The 18,844-nt window shown below is 55.8% G+C and overlaps 1 protein-coding gene across 3 annotated transcripts in view; it reads right to left on the bottom strand.

The window, feature by feature from the left end:
- Positions 1–2,656: 2,656 nt before the first annotated feature.
- The window catches only part of CLPTM1 (CLPTM1, transmembrane protein), a 39,280-nt gene continuing 23,092 nt past the window's right edge, over positions 2,657–18,844 (bottom strand). For all 3 annotated transcript variants that reach the window (XM_025366803.1, XM_025366802.1, XM_025366801.1), the window contains exons 6-14: positions 11,577–11,662; positions 10,296–10,416; positions 9,454–9,698; positions 8,704–8,797; positions 5,715–5,905; positions 5,356–5,451; positions 4,927–5,062; positions 3,593–3,760; positions 2,657–3,382 (exon numbers count right to left, since the gene is read on the bottom strand). In XM_025366803.1, coding sequence (XP_025222588.1) covers positions 3,096–3,382; positions 3,593–3,760; positions 4,927–5,062; positions 5,356–5,451; positions 5,715–5,905; positions 8,704–8,797; positions 9,454–9,698; positions 10,296–10,416; positions 11,577–11,662 — 1,424 coding nt within the window. In that variant the 3' untranslated portion in view covers positions 2,657–3,095. The remainder of the gene's footprint in view (positions 3,383–3,592; positions 3,761–4,926; positions 5,063–5,355; positions 5,452–5,714; positions 5,906–8,703; positions 8,798–9,453; positions 9,699–10,295; positions 10,417–11,576; positions 11,663–18,844) is intronic.

Raw genomic sequence — 18,844 nt, 5'->3', positions numbered from 1 at the left:
GATCTCAGCTCACTGCAAGCTCCGCCTCCCGGGTTCCCGCCATTCTCCTGCCTCAGCCTCCCGAGTAGTTGGGACTACAGGCGCCCACAACCGCGCCCGGCTAATTTTTTGTATTTTTAGTAGAGACGAGGTTTCACCGTGGTCTCGATCTCCTGACCTTGTGATCCGCCCGCCTCGGCCTCCCAAAGTGCTGGGATTACAGGCGTGAGCCACCGCGCCCGGCTTGGATGCAGGGGTTAATAAGTATCCCCATCACCAAGGTCTCACTCCCCAGTAAGGAGCCTGGGCTTTCTCCTGAGGTCACTGGGCAGCCACAGTAGGTTCTGAGCAAGGGCTGGGCAGGATCATGTTTGTGCTTTAGTAGAAGAAACTAGAAAGTTTCCTCTAGCTGGGATGGGCGTGGTGGCTCATGTCTATAATCTCAGCACTTTGTGAGGCTGAGGTGGGCGGATTGCTTGAGGTAGAGACCAGCCTGGCCAACATGGTGAAACCCCGTCTCTACTAAAAATACAAAAAATTAGCCAAGTGTGGTGGTGCATGCCTATAATCCTAGCTACTCAGGAGGCTGAGACGGGAGAATCACTTGAACCCAGGAGGTAGAGGCTGCAGTGAGCTGAGATCGTACGACTGCACTACAGCCTGGGCAACAGAGCGAGATGCTGTCTCAAAGAAAAAAAAAAAAAAAAAAGTTTCCGGCCGGGCGCGGTGGCTCACGCCTGTAATCCCAGCACTTTGGGAGGCCGAGGCGGGTGGATCACAAGGTCAGGAGATCGAGACCATGGTGAAACCCCGTCTCTACTAAAAATAGAAAAAATTAGCCGGGCGCAGCGGCGGGCGCCTGTAGTCCCAGCTACTCGGGAGGCTGAGGCAGGAGAATGGCGTGAACCCGGGAGGCGGAGCTTGCAGTGAGCCGAGATTGCGCCACTGCACTCCAGCCTGGGCAACAGAGCAAGACTCCGTCTCAAAAAAAAAAAAAAAGAAAAAAAAAAAAAAAAAAAAGAAAAAAAAGTTTCCTCTAGCTGCTAGCTAGAGTGTGAATGGGAAGTGGGGAGGGCAGGACTGGGACAGGGGACCAGACAGAACACTGAGCAAGACCACCACAGGGTAACGAGGGGCATGGAGCAGGTGGTCCCAAATGAAGAGGTGAGACTCCCAGGGAGTTGTGGGGATAGCTGATGGGCCTTGTCAAAGGCTTGGGCGTGGAGCTGTGGAAGAAGAGCCAGGGGTGATGAGGCCAGGGAGTCCAGGTGTCTGGAGAGCCCACCACTCTCGGGGGTCTGCTGAGTCCTGTACTCCAGGGCTCCTAGAAGCCCATCGGTCAGGCTTTCCTGGGTTTCCCATGGTGCAGAGCCTGGGGTTCCTCCAAGGGCACCGGGGATCCATGGAATGGTATAGAGTTGGGGGGCAGCTAATGGAGACCCATGGCTGCCCTGAGGGATGCGAGACTGCCGTGGCCTGTCTGTGGACCTGTGGTGTGGGGCTCCAAGGGCACCACCATCTCCCTGGGACCTCATGGATCCCCTGACTGGCTCTGCAACGTGGGGTGGCAGCTGGAGCCTGAAGGAACCTGGCGTGGTCCTCAGCGCTGGGCCCCCTATAGTGAAGTGTTGCTGAGACCACACCACAAAACAGTAAACCTGGGAATGCAGGTCCCCACCCCTCAGAACACAGAGGCCTCACTCAGCTCACCTATCCAGTGAGCAAAAGGTCCCAGCACCAGGGGCTGGGCTGGCAAGTCCAACTCATGCCACCTCTGGAGGGCTTGGCTGGTCGTCGGCACAGGCAGCCCCGGGGATGTGAAGTGACACCCCAATACTCATGGAGTGCTACAGCCAGGTGCCACTCAGGCTGGCTGAGCCTTCACCCCCATGCTCCCCAAAATTGGGGGTGAGCAGGTATCAGCACAAAAAGCCAAGGGCACACATCTAGTGTGCCCCAACTGCTGTGCTGAGGTCTCAGGGTGGCAGGTGCCTTTGCTCATGGCGACCCGGCTGAAAGCTGTACTTGGCCGTGCCTGGTGGTGTCGGGTTAGGAGACATTCAGCAGGCACACAGGAGGCTCTAGCCTGCGCCCGGCAGGGGCAGCGAGCTCCCTGCAAGCAGCTTCCCCAGGAATCTGAAACGGGGCCAGTTAATGAAATCTCAGAGGGCTGGTGGGAGGGCAACAAATGAGGAAGAGGCCTGGCCTGGCAGGTATGGCTCTTTTTTTTTTCCTTTGAGATGGAATCTTGCTCTGTCACCCAGGCTGGAGTGCAGTGTGTGATCTGGGCTCACCACAACCTCTGCCTCCCAGGTTTAAATGATTCTCCTGCCTCAGCCTCTCGAGTAACTGTGATTACAGGTGCCCGCTACCATGCTCAATTAATTTTTAGTAGAGACAAGGTTTCACTATGTTGAAAATATAGTGTTGGCCAGGCTGGTCCCAAACTCCTGACCTCAAGTGATCCATCCACCTTGGCCTCCCAAAGTGTTGAGATTACAGGTGTGAGCCACCGTGCTCGGCCAGGCATGGCTCTTGACATAAGGTCACAATCCCCACCTTTACACGTCCTGTACCCTGCAGGTCACCCTCCCGGACCCAGGAGAGCCACCTCATCCCCGCCTGAAGCTGCTCTCCAAGGCGCCAGAGGAAGGAAGGCACGAGGAGGAGGGAGTGCTGAGTTTAAGTTAAACACCCATATGAATTTATTAAATCCAGACTGTGTTAAAGGGCGGCGGTCTAGGAGGGGGAGTGTGGTAGGGGGACGAGGGACAAGATGATGAATGGCCGTGGGCATCCCGTAGGGGGGCCCGGCCCCGCCCCCGCCCAACCCACCCCCTCGGCAACGCCGCGTCGGCTTCACCATGATTCCCAGTGGTGCTGGGCTGGTAGGGCGAGATGGCTGGAAACACAGAGGGACAGAGGAACAGACAGCGCCTCCACACACAAACCCTGGCCTGCCCTGGCCCCTATGTCACACGCTGGGCCCTGGCCTGGGGCGGGCCTCCCGCCGCCCCGGCCTGATCTGTCCAGGGAAAGGGCGACAGGGAGGGGAGGGGGCCGGGGCGCAGGGGTAGTAGTCGCCAGGAGCCGGAGCAGGCAAGGACCAGTCCCGACTAATCCTTTTTCTTGTCCTCTGCTGGCTTTGGAGGGGCTTCCTGGGGCTCGGTGGCAGAGCTGGCCCCCTGGGTGGGCTTGGTGGGCAGGGACGTGGAGGCCTCCTCCCTGGTGGCGGTGGTCGTGGTGGGTGCAGGTGTGGGCGTGAGGGCCCCTGCTGCTGTGGGAACCTCGGCCACGGGGGCGGCAGCTGTGGGGTCTTCTCCACTCATGCCAAACTCGTTGACCCGGGTGGGGTCGACGCGGTAGATCCACCGTTGGTAGAGGTAGATGAAGAAAACCACATCTGGAGAGGGGTGGGAGGCAGTGTGAGGTTGGGCTGGCCCGTCCACAGCCAGGTGGCCCTGGGTGGAGAGGGCGTGATGCAATGGTGGGGCTGAGCCCCCTCAGACTGAACACCCTATCTGGGGCCTTGGCACCCCCTCAGACCTGGGCCCTGAAGACTGCCTTGGGGCCCTGTTCCAGTGGGAGCCCCGACCTGCCCGCCAGGCCTCACCATCCCGCAGGCAGCCGATCCGGTACATAACGGGCATCTTGATGACAAAGGCAAACAGGTCATCGATGAATGTGTTGAGGGCCTTGTAGGTGAGCATGCGCCAGGGCAGATGGGCCACGGACTTGAGCTTGTAGTTGATGAAGAGCTGGGGCGTCATGGTGATGAAGCCTGCAGTGAGGGCACCCATGAGCGGAGGAATGGCCTCTCCCACCTCTCCCCTGCACACTCTGCACCGGCCATACCAGCCCCCTCACCACTTCCTACACCTGGGCACACTCTACCAGCGGCCTCTGCACTGGTGGGGCCTTCTGTCACATCCACACAGCTCCCTCCCTGGATATCTGAGGCCTGGGTTTAAATGTCCTGTCCTCAGGCCGGGCGCGGTGGCTCAAGCCTGTAATCCCAGCACTTTGGGAGGCCGAGACGGGTGGATCACGAGGTCAGGAGATCGAGACCATCCTGGCTAACACGGTGAAACCCCGTCTCTACTAAGAAATACAAAAAACTAGCCGGGCGAGGTGGCAGGCGCCTGTAGTCCCAGCTACTCGGGAGGCTGAGGCAGGAGAATGGCGTGAACCCAGGAGGCGGAGCTTGCAGTGAGCTGAGATCCGGCCACTGCACTCTAGCCTGGGCTACAGAGCCAGACTCCGTCTCAAAAAAAAAAAATAATAAAAATAAATAAATAAATAAATAAATGTCCTGTCCTCAGAGAGGCCCCCCGACCCCTGTTAATGTGCATCCCCCCACCACTCTGCCCTTCACAGTACTTGTTACTGGCTGTGATTCACCCGGTCTTTTGTTTTTTGAGACAGGGTCTCACTCTGTCACCCAGGCAGGAGTGCAATGGCATAATCATGGCTCACTGCAGCTTCAACCTCCTAGACTCAAGGGATCCTCCCACCTCAGCCTCCCAGGTAGCTGGGACTACAGGCACGCACTACCACTCCCCAATAATTTTTGTGTTTTTTGTAGAGATTGGATCTTGCCACATTGCCCAGACTGGTCACTAATTCCTGGGCTCAAGTGATCCTCCTGCCTCAGCCTCCTAAAGCATTGGGATAACAGGCGTGAGCCACCGCACCTGGCCCTACTTGTTTACTTGTTCCCAAGATATAAAGGCCCCCTGAAAATGGGGACTGAAGTGTACTGTTCATGTCCTCCCCAAAGCCCTCTCTGACCCCAGATGGAGCCATGTGTGCCCTTGGGCCTCCCTACATCCCGGCTCTGCCCACCCTGGGTTGTCCCTGCCTGGGGATGGGTCTGTCTCCCACGCTGGGCTGTGAGCCCTGCCTAGCATGGGGCCTGCTCTCTCCTGGGGCAGCTGGGCCGCTCACCGAAGGTCAGCAGGAAGCCGTAGAGCATGCTGAGCACCCAGGAGTACCAGCCCTTGTGCTCCAGGTATAGAAGACTGTAGACGGCATAGCAGCCCAGGAGTGGGAAGAGGATCCAGGACAGGTACCGGAACGCCATCTGTGGGGCCAACAGGGTGGGGCTGTGAGCCAGCTCCTCGGCCCTGCCTGGCAGCCCTGCTCCCCACCCTCAGCCACCACACCTGGTCTGGCAGGACGGGCAGGGGGAATTTCCAGGTAGCCCTGGGGACTCTGGACTCGACCAGGAAGCAGTTATGACAGGTGGGGGACACAGAGGATATGATACAGGCCATAAAGCGTGGGTCCAGCAAGCAGATGGTCGGCCCCGGGTCCCTCAGGGGTACGTGGGTGCTTGGAGACCACCCCCAGGGGCCCAGTGTGCGGGACACTCACATCGTCATACACTTTGGTCGAGGACTCGATATACGTGGACTTGTCCTTGAAGGATAGGCGGGGGAAGATTCCTGCCACCCTGTGCTCCCGGTCCAGCTGTGGATGAGGTGGGCGCCATGGTCAGTTGCCATGCTGGCTCTTGCCCCACAAGCCAGAACCAGCCCCTGCCCTTCCCCACCGTTCCCAGTTCCCCTGCCCCATGTGTGACCCGAAAAATCCCCTGGTGAGAAAATCCCCTTGGTCCTGGGAGCGAGGCACTTGCTGGGAATCCCCCGGGGGCCAGCTCCAGGGTCCAGCTGGGCCACACTACCTCTCACAGCCCCTGCAGCTCCCGAGACAGCATGGCGCCACGGCCTTACCCGGACGTCCATGACCTTGGTGATCTTCCAGAGGTCGATGAGGACCCCGATGAAGACGCTGACCTGGACCACGAAGTTGGTCTCATTGTCCAGGATGTAGAGAAGGACCACGAATGACTGAAAAACGCCGAAGAAGACGGAGCGCACAGACAGGCCCTCCAGGGACTGCCGGCTGTTCCAGAACTGGATATCTGTGCGCAGGGGGTAGGGGGAACCAGGAGGCTGAGGAGGTACTAAGACCCTCCTGCAGCTCCCTCAGGCCGCCTTGGCCTACATCCTCACACCCTGGGGTGGCGCTGGGTCCTCAGGAGAGGTGCCGAATGAGAGCCCTCTCTCCCAGGAAGGCTCTCTCATTCATCAGGTGGCCCCCAGAGCACCAGACAGGCAGCACCCCTGGAGCCCTCCCATAGGATGTCAGCATCCAGCACCCCAGGGTGCAGTCCCTTGACTGATGGTGACAGTGACTGGTGCCATGGACGGGGCTCACTATGTGCCAGGTACTAAAGGCTGGTCAGGAAGCTGCTTCCCTGAGGCCGAACAGCCTGGCGCGGCAGAATCTGGAGGGACGCGGGGTCTGGGCAGCACCGTGGTGCCTGCCCACCCCCCCGGGAAGGAAGATCTGTGGCATGCACTTCAAGACCACCTCCTCCAGGCCCCCGCCCTGACACCATGAAGGAACTGGCTCACAGACATCCTCAGGAAACAAGACAAGGGCCCTGGGCTCCAGTCTGGAGCTCCTTCCAGTGCTCCGCCTGGATGCTGCCAAGGATCCATGTCAGTGTACTCCTAACTCAGAGCCCCGGTCTCACCATGGACACCCCTCTCTGACCCTGCCCGATTGAGCGTCTAACCGCAGCCACAGGAGGCTGAGCCACCACATCTGTAGCAGAGTGGTGGAGCCAGGTCTGCAGTCATGCAGGGTCAGGGCCAGCTCTGCACTCAGGGAGTGAGGGCTGTGGGAGCTCTGCACCCCACCCCATCTCAGAGCTCTGCCATACTCCACAGGCTCACCCCACCCACCCCTGCCCATCAGACTGACCCTCATCCCAACCGAGAAGAATGGGTCTGGAGACAAGGTTCTGGTGGGGGGAGGGCGGGGGGGCCCAGGTGGGCCCAAGCCCCTCCTTAGACAGCACTGGTGCCAAGTGAGGCCCGCACCCCTGCTGCATGACACTGGGTGAGGACACAGCCTTCTTGTGCCTCATTTCTCACTGGACCCTAGCCAAGCCAGCTCCCGGGCAAAAGGGTCCTGTTTCCCAGCGACAGCTGGCAGATGGCCAGCTGGGGTCGGCACCAGCTCCTGTGCCCGTATGACACCGCATTCTTCCAGATGGTAGCTCTCAATAATGGCAAGAGCATCCCTTTTTTTGGAACAGGGTCTCACTCTGTTACCTAGGCTGGAGTTCAGTGGTGTGATCATGGCTCACGGCAGCCTTGATCTCTCAGGCCCAAGCCTCCTGAGTAGCTGAGACCACAGGCACGTACTGCCATGCCCAGCTAATTTTTTTTTTTTTTTTTTTGAGACGGAGTTTCGCTCTATCACCCAGGCTGGAGTGCAGTGGCCAGATCTCAGCTCACTACAAGCTCTGCCTCCCGGGTTCACGCCATTCTCCTGCCTCAGCCTCCCAAGTAGCTGGGACTACAGGCGCCCGCCACCTTGCCCGGCTAGTTTTTTTTTTTGTACTTTTTAGTAGAGATGGGGTTTCACCATATTAACCAGGATGGTCTCGATCTCCTGACCTCGTGATCCGCCCGTCTCGGCCTCCCAAAGTGCTGGGATTACAGGCTTGAGCCACCGCGCCCGGCCAATGCCCAGCTAATTCTAAAAAAAATTTGTGCAAAGGCCGGGCACGGTGGCTCACGCCTTTAATCCCAGCACTTTGGGAGGCCGAGGCTGGCGGATCACGAGGTCGGGAGATCGAGACCATCCTGGCTAACACGGTGAAACCTTGTCTACTAAAAACACAACAAATTAGCTGGGCGTGGTGGCGGGCGCCTGTAGTCCCAGCTACTCGGGAGGCTGAGGCAGGAGAATGGCATGAACCCAGGAGGTGGAGCTGGCAGTGAGCTGAGATCGTGCCACTGCACTCTAGCCTGGGTGGCAGAGCAAGACTCCACTTCAAAAACAAAAACAAAAAAATTGTGTAGAAATGAATCTCGCTTTGTTGCCCAGGCTAGTCTCAAACTCCTGGGCTCAGGCGATCCTCCCACCTTGGCCTCCCAAAGTGCTGGGATTACAGGCGAGAGCCACCGCCAGGCTGGCAATAGCGTCTTAATACCAGGAATACTACTAGTCATTCCTCCTGCCGCCTCCGGCAGCTATAGGGCAGCAGGCTGCCTCCTTTAGACTGGGGTACTCTGGGCAAGGAAGAAGTGGCCTGCAGGGCCTAGAAGATGAGAGTTGGGGCTAGAACTATCTACCCCTTAGGAACTGTGTGACTGGGCAAGTGACATCCCTGAGCCTCTGGTTCCCGTACGGCTCAAGGAGTTACCTGGGGAGGGTACCCAGGACAGTGCCTGGCATGTGGCTGCTTCTCCTCAAACGCTGGCCATCAGCATGGTCAGCCTTAGAACCTAGGGACCTTCGGGGGACAGTGCTCCTCCTTCCCATTCGGGCAGTCCCCATCCACTGAGTCCTAAGCGGCCTCCCACAACAGGCAGCCTGCCGGGCAGGGTGGCGGGAGCAGCTCCGGGGCTTCCCTGCTCTTGGCTCTGGAGTTCCCCAGCCCTGCTTCCTGGCAGTACTGGCCTGGCCTCTGCCCCAGCAGCGGGCCAGCCCCTCCCTTAGCTCCACACCCGGTGGGTGGGAATTTCTGGGTTGGGAGTTTTGGGGCCACTGCCCCTCCCCAGCTCACCAGGCCTCTGGAGAGTGGGGCTGAGAGACCCCAGGCAGGGGGAGGATACGCGGGGACGGAGGGGAGTATGAAGGGGGCAGGCCCTGTCCCCAGCCCTGCACAGCCTCTCATTAGCTCTGGGGTCCCGTTCCTACCATTCTTGAAGGCCAGGAACTCGAAGACACTGTGGACGATAGACACGATGATGGTGAGCGCCAGCAGGTAGGGGTTGGTCTCCAGCAGGGCCACCTGCAGGGGACACTTGTGAGCACAGCCCGCCCCCGCCCAGGAGCAACTTCACTAACTTTTGTCCCCTAAGACCTGTCCCTGGGGCCGCCTGTAGAGGCAGGGTGAGGGTGGGCCAGCCGGGAGGAGACTGGGTCAGAGATGGGCAGATGGGGGCAGAGAGGAGGGTGACTCATGGAGACAGAAAAGACAGGGAGATGGCACTAGGGGAAGAGGCAGAGGCCGAGGGAGTGCGTGAAGGGACACTGGGAGCCAAGAGCAGAGACCCAACAGTGACGACAGCCCAGGAGGCAAAGCCGAGCCTCACACCACAGAAACGGGCTGACATTTCAGGACCCAGTGAGATGGTAGAGACACAGAGTCGGAGCCCAGGGCCAGGGAGACAAGGTCTGGGACAGAAGGAGTAAGGGACAGGTCTGGACCAAAAGGGCCCGGCCAAGCCAACAGAACAGCCTGGGGAGAGGACCCCCAGTCATCTAGGCCTGGAGGGCTGGGTGCCCACTTCCTTTCACTGCGGAGAAGGGACCTGGGAGGTTGTGAAACTGTGGGCAGAGGAGCACCAGGCGGGAGGTCCCACAGCCCAGGCCTGGCGCACTTCCTCTTGGCCTCCTGCGCCCAGGAAGGCACTGGGAAGTCCCGCCCGCCCCAGCCGCACTCACCTTCACCGAGTCCTGCTCCTCATCTGACTGCTCGTACAACTCGTCGCCCAGGAAGTTCCAGGGCGACTTGGTGCTCTGGGCGGCATAGAGCTGCCAGCGCCAAAGCGAGAGCGGGCAGAAGGAGACACGGAGCGGCAGGCTGGCCAGGCTCTCATTGATGGGGTAGTAGTCCTTCTGCAGGTTCCAGTAGTCATTGAAGTAGATAATGGGGTAGTAGTCACCGCTCACGGCGTCGAACTTCACATCTGCAGCACACGGGGACACCGTTTGGCCCAGGCAGGATGCCAGGGTACCCACAGGCCTCAGATGTCTGCAGGGACCCAACAGGGCCCCTCTACAGAGACTGGAGGACAGGGGACATTTCTAGGCCACGCCATGAGGAGCTAAAGGGCCCCTTGACCTCAGCAGAGGGAACCAGATGCAAAGAGCAGGCAGGTCCCCGCTTAAGGGGGCAGCTGTGGCTCAGCTCCAGCCCACGGCTGCCCCATGGGTGACCATGTAACCCAGTTTTATAAAAGCCAGAAAATATGGCTTTTAAGTGATACTGCCTCAATTTCAAAAGTTGGCAAGTGATAGACATTTTTTGAAAACAGTTTGTGGGCTCGATGGGACTTGACTGTGGACCAATGCTGGCATATGGGAGTCAGTCCTGGTGACCCCAGGGGTGGGGGTGTGGGAGAAGGAGAGGACATGGGAAGGGGATAGGACAGGGTGGGGAGCTTGGGAGAGTGGAGCCCTAGAAAGCGCTCTCAGGTGGATGGGGCCAGGAAAAGACAAAGAGATGGGCCCCGAGCACCCTCCCAGAGGCCTCTGCAAGCAGCTGGCAGGGCTGGGGAGCTTACATTGATCCAGGGGAGGGGGCACACTGCCCTTCACCCACGGCGTGTGGTCGTCCACGATGTTGATGGTGATGTTGGGGTGCCAATGGGAGATCACCTCCACGGGCCCATAGTCCTCAGCCCTCTGAGGCAACATGTGGGGAAAGGCCTCAGAGGCAGGTGGAGGTGCCCAGGGACCATCAGCCTCTGCACACTTCCTCCCAAGGGTTCCCATGAAAATCTTAATCTTTGCTTTCTAGTTTTTGAGATGGGGTCTTGCCATGCTGCCCAAGCTGGTCTTGAATTCCTGGGCTCAAGCACGATCCTCCCACCTCAGCCTCCCAAAGTGCTGAGATTAGAGGCGTGAGCCACCATGGACAGCTTCTTTTTTCTTTCTTTCTTTTCTCTCTCTTTTTTGGGAGAGATGGGGTCTCACTATGCTGCCTGGGCTGATCTTGAACTCCCGGGCTCAAGTGATCCTTCTGCTTCAGCCTCCCAAAGCGCTGGGATTACAGGCATGAGCCACCTCCCCTGACAACCTTGGCAGCAGAGTATCAGCCACCACAGCAAGTGCTGGCAGAGGGCTCTCCTCCCTCGGCTTAGAGATTACACTACCCAGGACCCTTCGGGCCACCAACAGGATCCTTCCACCCCACATGCAGAAAACCGAGGCCTGCAGAGGTAGGGGCAGGGCTGGCATCCTAGGCCAGGCTGCGAAGCCCAGCCTCATGACAGCAGGCTCCACACACTCTTGCACGGTGGCCTCACCTCCATGAGCAGAGACCACCCCTCCCACACAGGACCACCCACAGAGAGGGGAAGTCTCTTAGTGCCCACTGCAGGTTAACCACAGATTAACTGCCTGGCTCCCCAGCCCACCAGGAGTGACAGCAACTATTAATCCTGCAGTTCCTACTAAAGTCATATTCTCATGTGCCTGCTTGATGCTGGGCTGAGCTTGGGCTCTGGGGCCTGACTGTGTGGGTGAGAGTCCCTGGCCTGCCACTTCCTGGCTGTAAGATTCAACAAGTGTCCTCATGTGAGAATGGGACTGTGATGCACCCCCTCCCAGGCTGGCGAGAGGCCCGGGTAACCCTGCCTGGGATCCCCCCTACTCCCTGAGAGGCAACTGCCTCCTGACCCCATTTCCCAAAGGAAGAGCCCAGTGCTCAGGGAGGGGAGGTGGCGTGACCGAGCCGGCATGGTGGCTCAGTGGTGGTGACAGATGACAGCCCCAGTGGTCTGGTATGAGCTGTGAATGGCCTGGCTTGGTCCCTATAGGCCCTGACAACCCTGCCCGTTTACCTTGATCATTTCTGGGTCCGCTTCTGTCTCTCCTGTCAGCAGGTTCTTGGTTTTCTGAAATCGCCTGCGCTTGTATTTGTTGATCACTGTGGTTGGGAGGTGGGGAAAGGAGGGGACATGAGACCTGCCGGGACCTGCAGCCTCCAGAGCCCGGACCCCTGCCCACCAGCAACGGCTCACAGTCTCCTGGCATCCACCTAGCACTCACCTGCTGAGATCAGTGTGACCTGGAATGCCAGAACTGCCTCCCCAAATCTCAACCAATCACAGTTCCTCGTGATCATGGGGACACTACCATCACCAAATGCCCCAGGCAGAAACCCCAGCTCAGCAGGGCACTGTAATCCTGGCACTTTGGGAGGCCAGGGAAGGCGGATCACCTGAGGTCAGGAATTTGCGACCAGCCTGGCCAACATGGTGAAATCCCCGTCTCTAATAAAAATACAAAAATCAGCCAGGTGTGGTGGCAGGTGCCTGTAATCCCAGCTACTCAGGAGGCTGAGGCAGGAGAATCGCTTGAACAAGGGAGGTGGAGGTTACAGTAAGCTGAGATCGCACTGTTGCACTTCAGCCTCGGCAACAATAGCGAAACTCCGTCTCAAAAAAAAAAAAAAAAAAAAAAGAAAAAAGAAAAAAACAAATAAATAAATAAAATCAAGTGACTAATCATGGCATCCTGCAGCTTTGGAACCCCAGACACTCACCATAGCCCCGGTGACCTCTCAACCCTCAACACCTTCCACTTCTCCTCAAATACGCCAACCCGGGGCCTCCGGGTGTGCTGCCCTGTGTCCCAGGAACGCATGCCCCAACACAATCTTCGTGGCCTGGCTCCTCCGTGGCGTTCAAGTGCCTGGCAGAATATCCTTCTTCCACAGGGCTTCCCTGGCCACCCCACTGAATGAGGTTACGCAGTCATTCTCCTGCCAGCTTGTTTCCTTCACAACATTTCACCACTATCCAAAACTTAGCCGGTGGTTTACCTGCCTGCTGTCTATCCCTGCAACCAGTGTGCAAACCCCGTGCGGAAATGCGGGTAGGGGCAGGGCCTGTTTGAACACACATGGAGCGCCTGCACAGGCTCAGCGATGACCAGTTGAATACATGACTATAAAGAGGCAGCAGATAGCTTCAGAGAAGGCCTGAAGCCACCAACATGAGAAACCAAGATGAGAAACACTTCAGGGCTGTGAATCCCCAGCCAGGAGTTGGCCTCGCTTCCTCTCGCAGAGGCCAGGTTGGCCACAGGCTCCCTGCCACGTTGTCCCAAACGCTGCCGGGGAGGAAGGGGCTTGTGCGTGCCCACGCTGCATCCCCCAACCTCTGCCCTAGCCTGGGGATGTTTCTGTTTTTTTCTGGAGACAGAGTCTCGCTCTGTCACCCAGGCTGGAGTGCAGTGGCACAATCTTGGCTCACTGCAAGCTCCGCCTCCAGGTTCAAGCGATTCTCCTGCCTCAGCCTCCCAAGAAGCTGGAACTACAGGCGCCCACCACCACACTCCGCTAATTTTTTGTATTTTTAGTAGAGACAGGGTTTCAGCGTGTTAGCCAGGATGGGCTCAATCTCCTGACCTCATGATCCGCCCGCCTTGGCCTCCCAAAGTGCTGGGATTACAGGTGTGAGTCACCGTGCCCAGCCCAAAAAGAAGCTAAGCATTTCTTTTTCTTTTTTTTTTGAGACAGAGTCTTGCTGTCATCCAAGCTGTAGTGCAGTGGTGTGATCTCGGCTCACTGCAACCTCTGACTCACAGGTTCCAGCTATTCTCCCACCTCAGCCTCCTGGGTAGTTGGGACTATAGGCGTGTGCCACCATGCCCGGCTAATTTTGTATTTTTAGTAGAGACAGGATGTCACCATGTTGCCCAGGCTGGTCTCAATCTCCTGGCCTCGTGATCTGCCTACCTCAGTCTCCCAAAGTGCTGGGATGACAGGCGTGAGCCACCGCGCCCGGGGACTTTTCAGCTCTTCCTTATGCTGGGAAGGATAACTCAGCCTGCCCTCCCTCAACTCTCCATCCTGCCCCCTGGGGCCAGGGAAAGACAGGGAAAGGGGAAGGAGACCTGGCCAACAGCGGGGGCTTGGAGGCAATCTTGCCTCTGAATCCTACAATCTAAGGGACACTGGTGAGTGACGTCACTTCCCTAAAGAAAAAAAGCCTCGCTTCTTCTTGGCCCAGGGCCTGCTGCTTATTAGCACAAACGTCATCCTTTTTTTTTTTTTTGAGATGGAGTCTCACTCTGTTGCCCAGGCTGGAGAGCAGTGGTGCGATTTCAGTTCACTGTAAACTCCACCTCCGAGGTTCAAGCAATTCTCCTGCCTCAGCCTCCCAAGTAGCTGTGATTACAGGCATCCACCACCACGACCAGCAATTTTTGTATTTTTATTGGAGACAGGGTTTCACCATGTTGGCCAGGCTGGTCTCAAATTCTAACCTCAAGTGATCCACCTGCCTCGGCCACCCAAATTGCTGGGACTACAGGCTTGAACCACCACCCTGGCCAATCCTCATCATTTCTATGATTATTAAATCATTGGGGTGGCCGGGCGCGGTGGCTCACGCCTGTAATCCCAGCACTTTGGGAGGCCGCGATGGGCGGATCACGAGGTCAGGAGATCAAGACCATCCTGGTGAACATGGTGAAACCCTGTCTCTACTGAAAAATACAAAAAACTAGCCGGGCGAGGTGGCGGGCGCCTGTAGTCCCAGCTACTCAGGAGGCTGAGGCAGGAGAATGGTGTGAACCCGGGAAGCAGAGCTTGCAGTGAGCTAAGATCCAGCCACTGCATTCCAGCCTGGGCGACAGAGTGAGACTCCGTCTCAAACAAACAAACAAACAAACAAATAAATCATTGGGGATCTTCCTCTTGTGTCCAGGGGGAGAAGCCAACATTCAAGGGCTGACTTGGAGAAAATTCCAAGGGGACATGCCCCAATCCTGTCCACACCTGACAGAGACTGCCCAGAAAAGGGAGGGCCCCAGAGGGCAGTGCTGGCTGGTGGAGGGGGAGGCACAGGGGAGAGAGGCTTTGGCTCAGGCAGAGAACACATACTGCAGCTTAGAGGCATCCAGACCAGAGGGACCTGGCTCCCGTGGGGAGGAAAAAGCCCCCCTTTCTTGGAGGGAAATCTTCTAGAGCTGCATCATCCAGTATGGGGGTTGCTGGCCACATGCAGCTACTGGGCACTGCAAATATGTCTGGTCCAAACCAAGAAGTGCTGTGATATAAAACACACACTAGACTCCTCCTTTTTTTTTTTTTTTTTAAAGACATAGTCTTGCTCTGTCACCCAGACTGGAGTGCAGTGGCACGATTTCAGCTCACTGCAACCTCTGCCTTCTGGGTTCAAGTGATTCTCCTGCCTCAGCCTCCCAAGTAGATGGAACTACAAGTGTTAGCCACCATGCCCGCCTAATTTTTGTATTTTTAGTATCTCTGGGGTTTCATTATGTTGGCCAGGCTGGTCTCAAACTCCTGGCCTCAAGGGATCCACCTGCCTCAACCTCCTAAAGTGCTGGGACTACAGACGTGAGCCACCGTGCCCAGCCACACACACTAGATTCTGAAAACTGGCGCAAGGGGGGAAAAATGTAAAATATCTCACTTTTTATACTGATTATATGTTGAAATGAGAATATACTGAGCTCAATTAAACTATTACTATTAATCTCGTGGTTTCTCTTTACCTTTTTATTTGTGAGACAGGGTCTCCCTTTGTTACCCAGGCTAGAGTGTAGGGGTATGATCACTGCAGCCTCAACCTCCTGGGCTTGGGTGATCCTCCCACCTCAGGCTCCCAAGTAGCTGGGATTACAGGCACCCCCCACCATGCCTGGCTAATTTTTGTATTTTTATTAGGGGGGTTTTGCCATGTTGCCCAGGCTGGTCTCGAACTCCTAGGCTCAAGCGATCCTCTAGCCTCGGCTTCCCAAAGTGCTGGGATTACAGGTGTGAGCCAACACGGCCCTGGCCTTACCTTTTTATTATTTCATTTATATTTCTTTTTGAGACAGGGTCTCGCTTTGTTGCTCAGGCTGAAGTGCAGTGGCCTGATCACAGCTCCCTGCAGCCTTGACCTCCTGGGCTCAAATGATCCTCCTACCTAAGCCTCCTGAGTTGGAGGACACTACAGGTGCACACCACCATATCTGGCTAATTTAAAAAAAATTTTTTGGCTCACGCCTGTAATCCAAACACTTTGGGAGGCCAAAGCGGGTGGGTCACCTCAGGTTGGGAGTTCAAGACCAACCTGACCAACATGGAGAAACCCCCTCTCTACTATAAATACAAAATTAGCTGGGCGTGGTGGCACATGCCTGTAACCCCAGCTACTCGGGAGGCTGAGGCAGAATTGCTTGAACCTGGGAGATGGAGGCTGTGGCGAGCCAAGATCGTGCCATTGCACTCCAGCCTGGGCAACAAGAGTGAAACTCTGTCTCAAAAGAAAATCAGGCCAGGCGCGGTGGCTCACGCCTGTAATCTCAGCACTTTGGGAGGCCGAGATGGGTGGATCACGAGGTCAGGAGATCGAGACCATCCTGGCTAACACAGCGAAACCCTGTCTCTACTAAAAATACAAAAATTAGCCGAGCGTGGTAGCAGGCGCCTGTAGTCCCAGCTACACGGGAGGCTGAGGCAAGAGAATGTTGTGAACCCAGGAGGCGGAGCTTGCAGTGAGTGGAGATCACGCCACTGCACTCCAGCCTAGGCAACAGAGCGAGACTCCATCTCAAAAAAATAAATAAAAAATAAAACAGGGGGTCCAGTGTGTGTTTTATATCACAGCACTTCTTGGTTTGGACCAGCCATATCTCCAGTGCACTCCAGCCTGGGCGACAGAGCGAGACTCCGTCTCAAAAAAAAAAAAAAAAAAAAAATCAAATAGGCCGGGCGCGGTGGCTCATGCCTGTAATCCCAGTACTTTGGGAGGCCAAGGCGGGCAGATCATGAGGTCAGGAGATCAAGACCATCCTGGCTAACACGGTGAAACCCAGTCTCTACTAAAAATACAAAAAAATTAGCTGGGCGTGGTGGCGGGCGCCTGTAGTCCTAGCTACTCAGGAGGCTGAGGCAGGAGAATGGGGTGAACCCGGGAGGCAGTGGTTGCAATGAGCCAAGATCGCGCCACTGCATTCCAGCCTGGGCAACAGAGCGAGACTCCATCTCCAAAAAAATAAAAATAAATAATAAAATAAATAAAATTTAAAAATAAAAAATAAAATTTCTTTTTGTAGAGATGAGGTCTCCCTATGTTGCCAGGGCTGGCCTTGAACTCCTGGGCTCAAGTGATCCTCTCACTTTGGCCTCCCAAAGTACTGGGATTGCAGGCATGAGCCACTGTACCTGGCCTGTCTTTACCTTTTTACTCTTCAGTCTTTTTCTATTGGAAATATTTTAATGCCTTCTCTGGCTCACATCCTATCTCCATGAGATGGAGCTGCTCTAGAATACTGATTACTGGCCTTTTGGGAAGAAAAGGGGCTTTTCTTATCTTTTTTATTTTGAGATGGAGTCTTGCTCTGTCACCCAGGCTGGAGTGCAGTGGCGCGATCTCAGCTCACTGCAATCTCTGCCTCCGGGGTCCAAGCGATTCTCCCACCTCAGCCTCCCGAGTAGCTGGGATTACAGGCATGTGCTACCATGCCCAACTAAGTTTTGTATTTTTAGTAGAGACAGGGTTTCACCATGTTGGTCAGGCTGTTCTTGAACTCCTGACCTTAAGAGACCTGCCCGCCTTGGCCTCCCAAAGTGCTGGGTTTCCAGGTGTGAGCCACCACAGCCAGCCCAAAGGGGGCTTTTCTGAACTCACACTCTCCTTCACCCTACAGTTGGTGGGTGGCTCACTCCAAGTCCTTCTGTGTCCCCGCTCTGAGGATCCCAGCTCCAAGGCTGGGGAGGGAGGCCTGCATGATCCTAGTATGCTTTTCAGGTTCACTGTCTGCAGATTCTATTTTACAGACCAGACTGACTGTGAATAAACCTCACCACACAGTGACATGGATCACACATTCACTAAAGACAAAACCACAGAAAATACTGGTATCGATTTAGGTTAACGGAATGATTAGGTGATCGTCAAATGGGGGTACAAGAATACGATGAAGAGTTAACCACCTGGGTCACCTTCAGAGTGACCTCTGAAGCACGGGGCATTTTAACCCAGACCCCTGATGTATCCCTCTCTGCAGGGAAACATCTGTGAGACCAACCCTGTAGGTCACACCCTTCAAGCCACTTCTGCCCAGTTCTCCAAAGATCTCACTACATCTCAGCCGGGTGGGACACACCAACGCAGCACATTCTGCAGACACACTCACTCAGAATGGTGCTCAACTAACTCCAGAAGACCTTTCCAAGTCATTTCTGGGGACCCACATAGAGTCATCAACTTTTCATTCCATCCAGTATAGGTGATAAAAAAATTATCATCCTTTAGGATATTTTTATACTAAAAGAAGTAGGTAAGACCTAACTCATACAAATAGAATTCCGTCTGTTGCTGCGCCACCCAAAACCAGCCAGATGGATCTTAACCAAATCCACAGGGAATGTCTGGAATAGTCCTCAATAAAATGAAAGCTAGGTGGAGTACACAGAACTCCCGTTAGGAGAATGGGGGGCTGAGGAAGCCATTCTCCAGATCTGTTCAAACAGGTACAGTGAGAGATTTCTAAGGCTGCCCATCAGGAGACAGAGGACTCAAGGAAAAAGGTCATGCAGAACCAGGAAAGGCTGGGTGTGGTGGCTCACACCTGTAATCCCAGCACTTTGGGAGGCCGAGGTGGACGGATCACTTGAAGTCAGGAGTTTGAGACCAGACTGGCCAACACGGTGAGACTCCGTCTCTACTAAAAATACAAAAACTAGCCAGGCGTAGTGGCATGTGCCTGCAGTCCCAGCTATTTGGGAGGCTAAGGTGGGAGAATCACTTGAACTTGGGAGGTGTAAACTGTGGTGAGCTGAGATAGTCCATTGCACTCCAGCCTGGGTGACAGAGTGAGATCTTGTCTTAAAAAAAAAAAAAGAAAGGGTCAGGTAAGCAGAAAGATGACAATAATTATTGTCCCGAAAACAAGAGGATGGACAATGCTATGGTTTGAATATTTGTCCTGGCCAAAAGTCATGCTGATTCTCTCACTCCAGTCTCCCAAGTAGCTGGGACTACTGACGTACTCTAGTACTCCCCACTCCCACTGAAATTTAACCCCCAGTGTGCCAGTACTGAGAGACGGGGCTTTTTTTTTTTTTTTTTTTTTTTTTTTTTTTTTT

This window comes from Theropithecus gelada, chromosome 19 (assembly GCF_003255815.1).
Source record: "Theropithecus gelada isolate Dixy chromosome 19, Tgel_1.0, whole genome shotgun sequence".
Classification (NCBI taxonomy): Eukaryota; Metazoa; Chordata; class Mammalia; order Primates; family Cercopithecidae; genus Theropithecus; species Theropithecus gelada.
The sequence above is the reverse complement of the archived record's forward strand: the minus strand, read 5'-3'. Positions and strand labels throughout refer to the sequence as shown.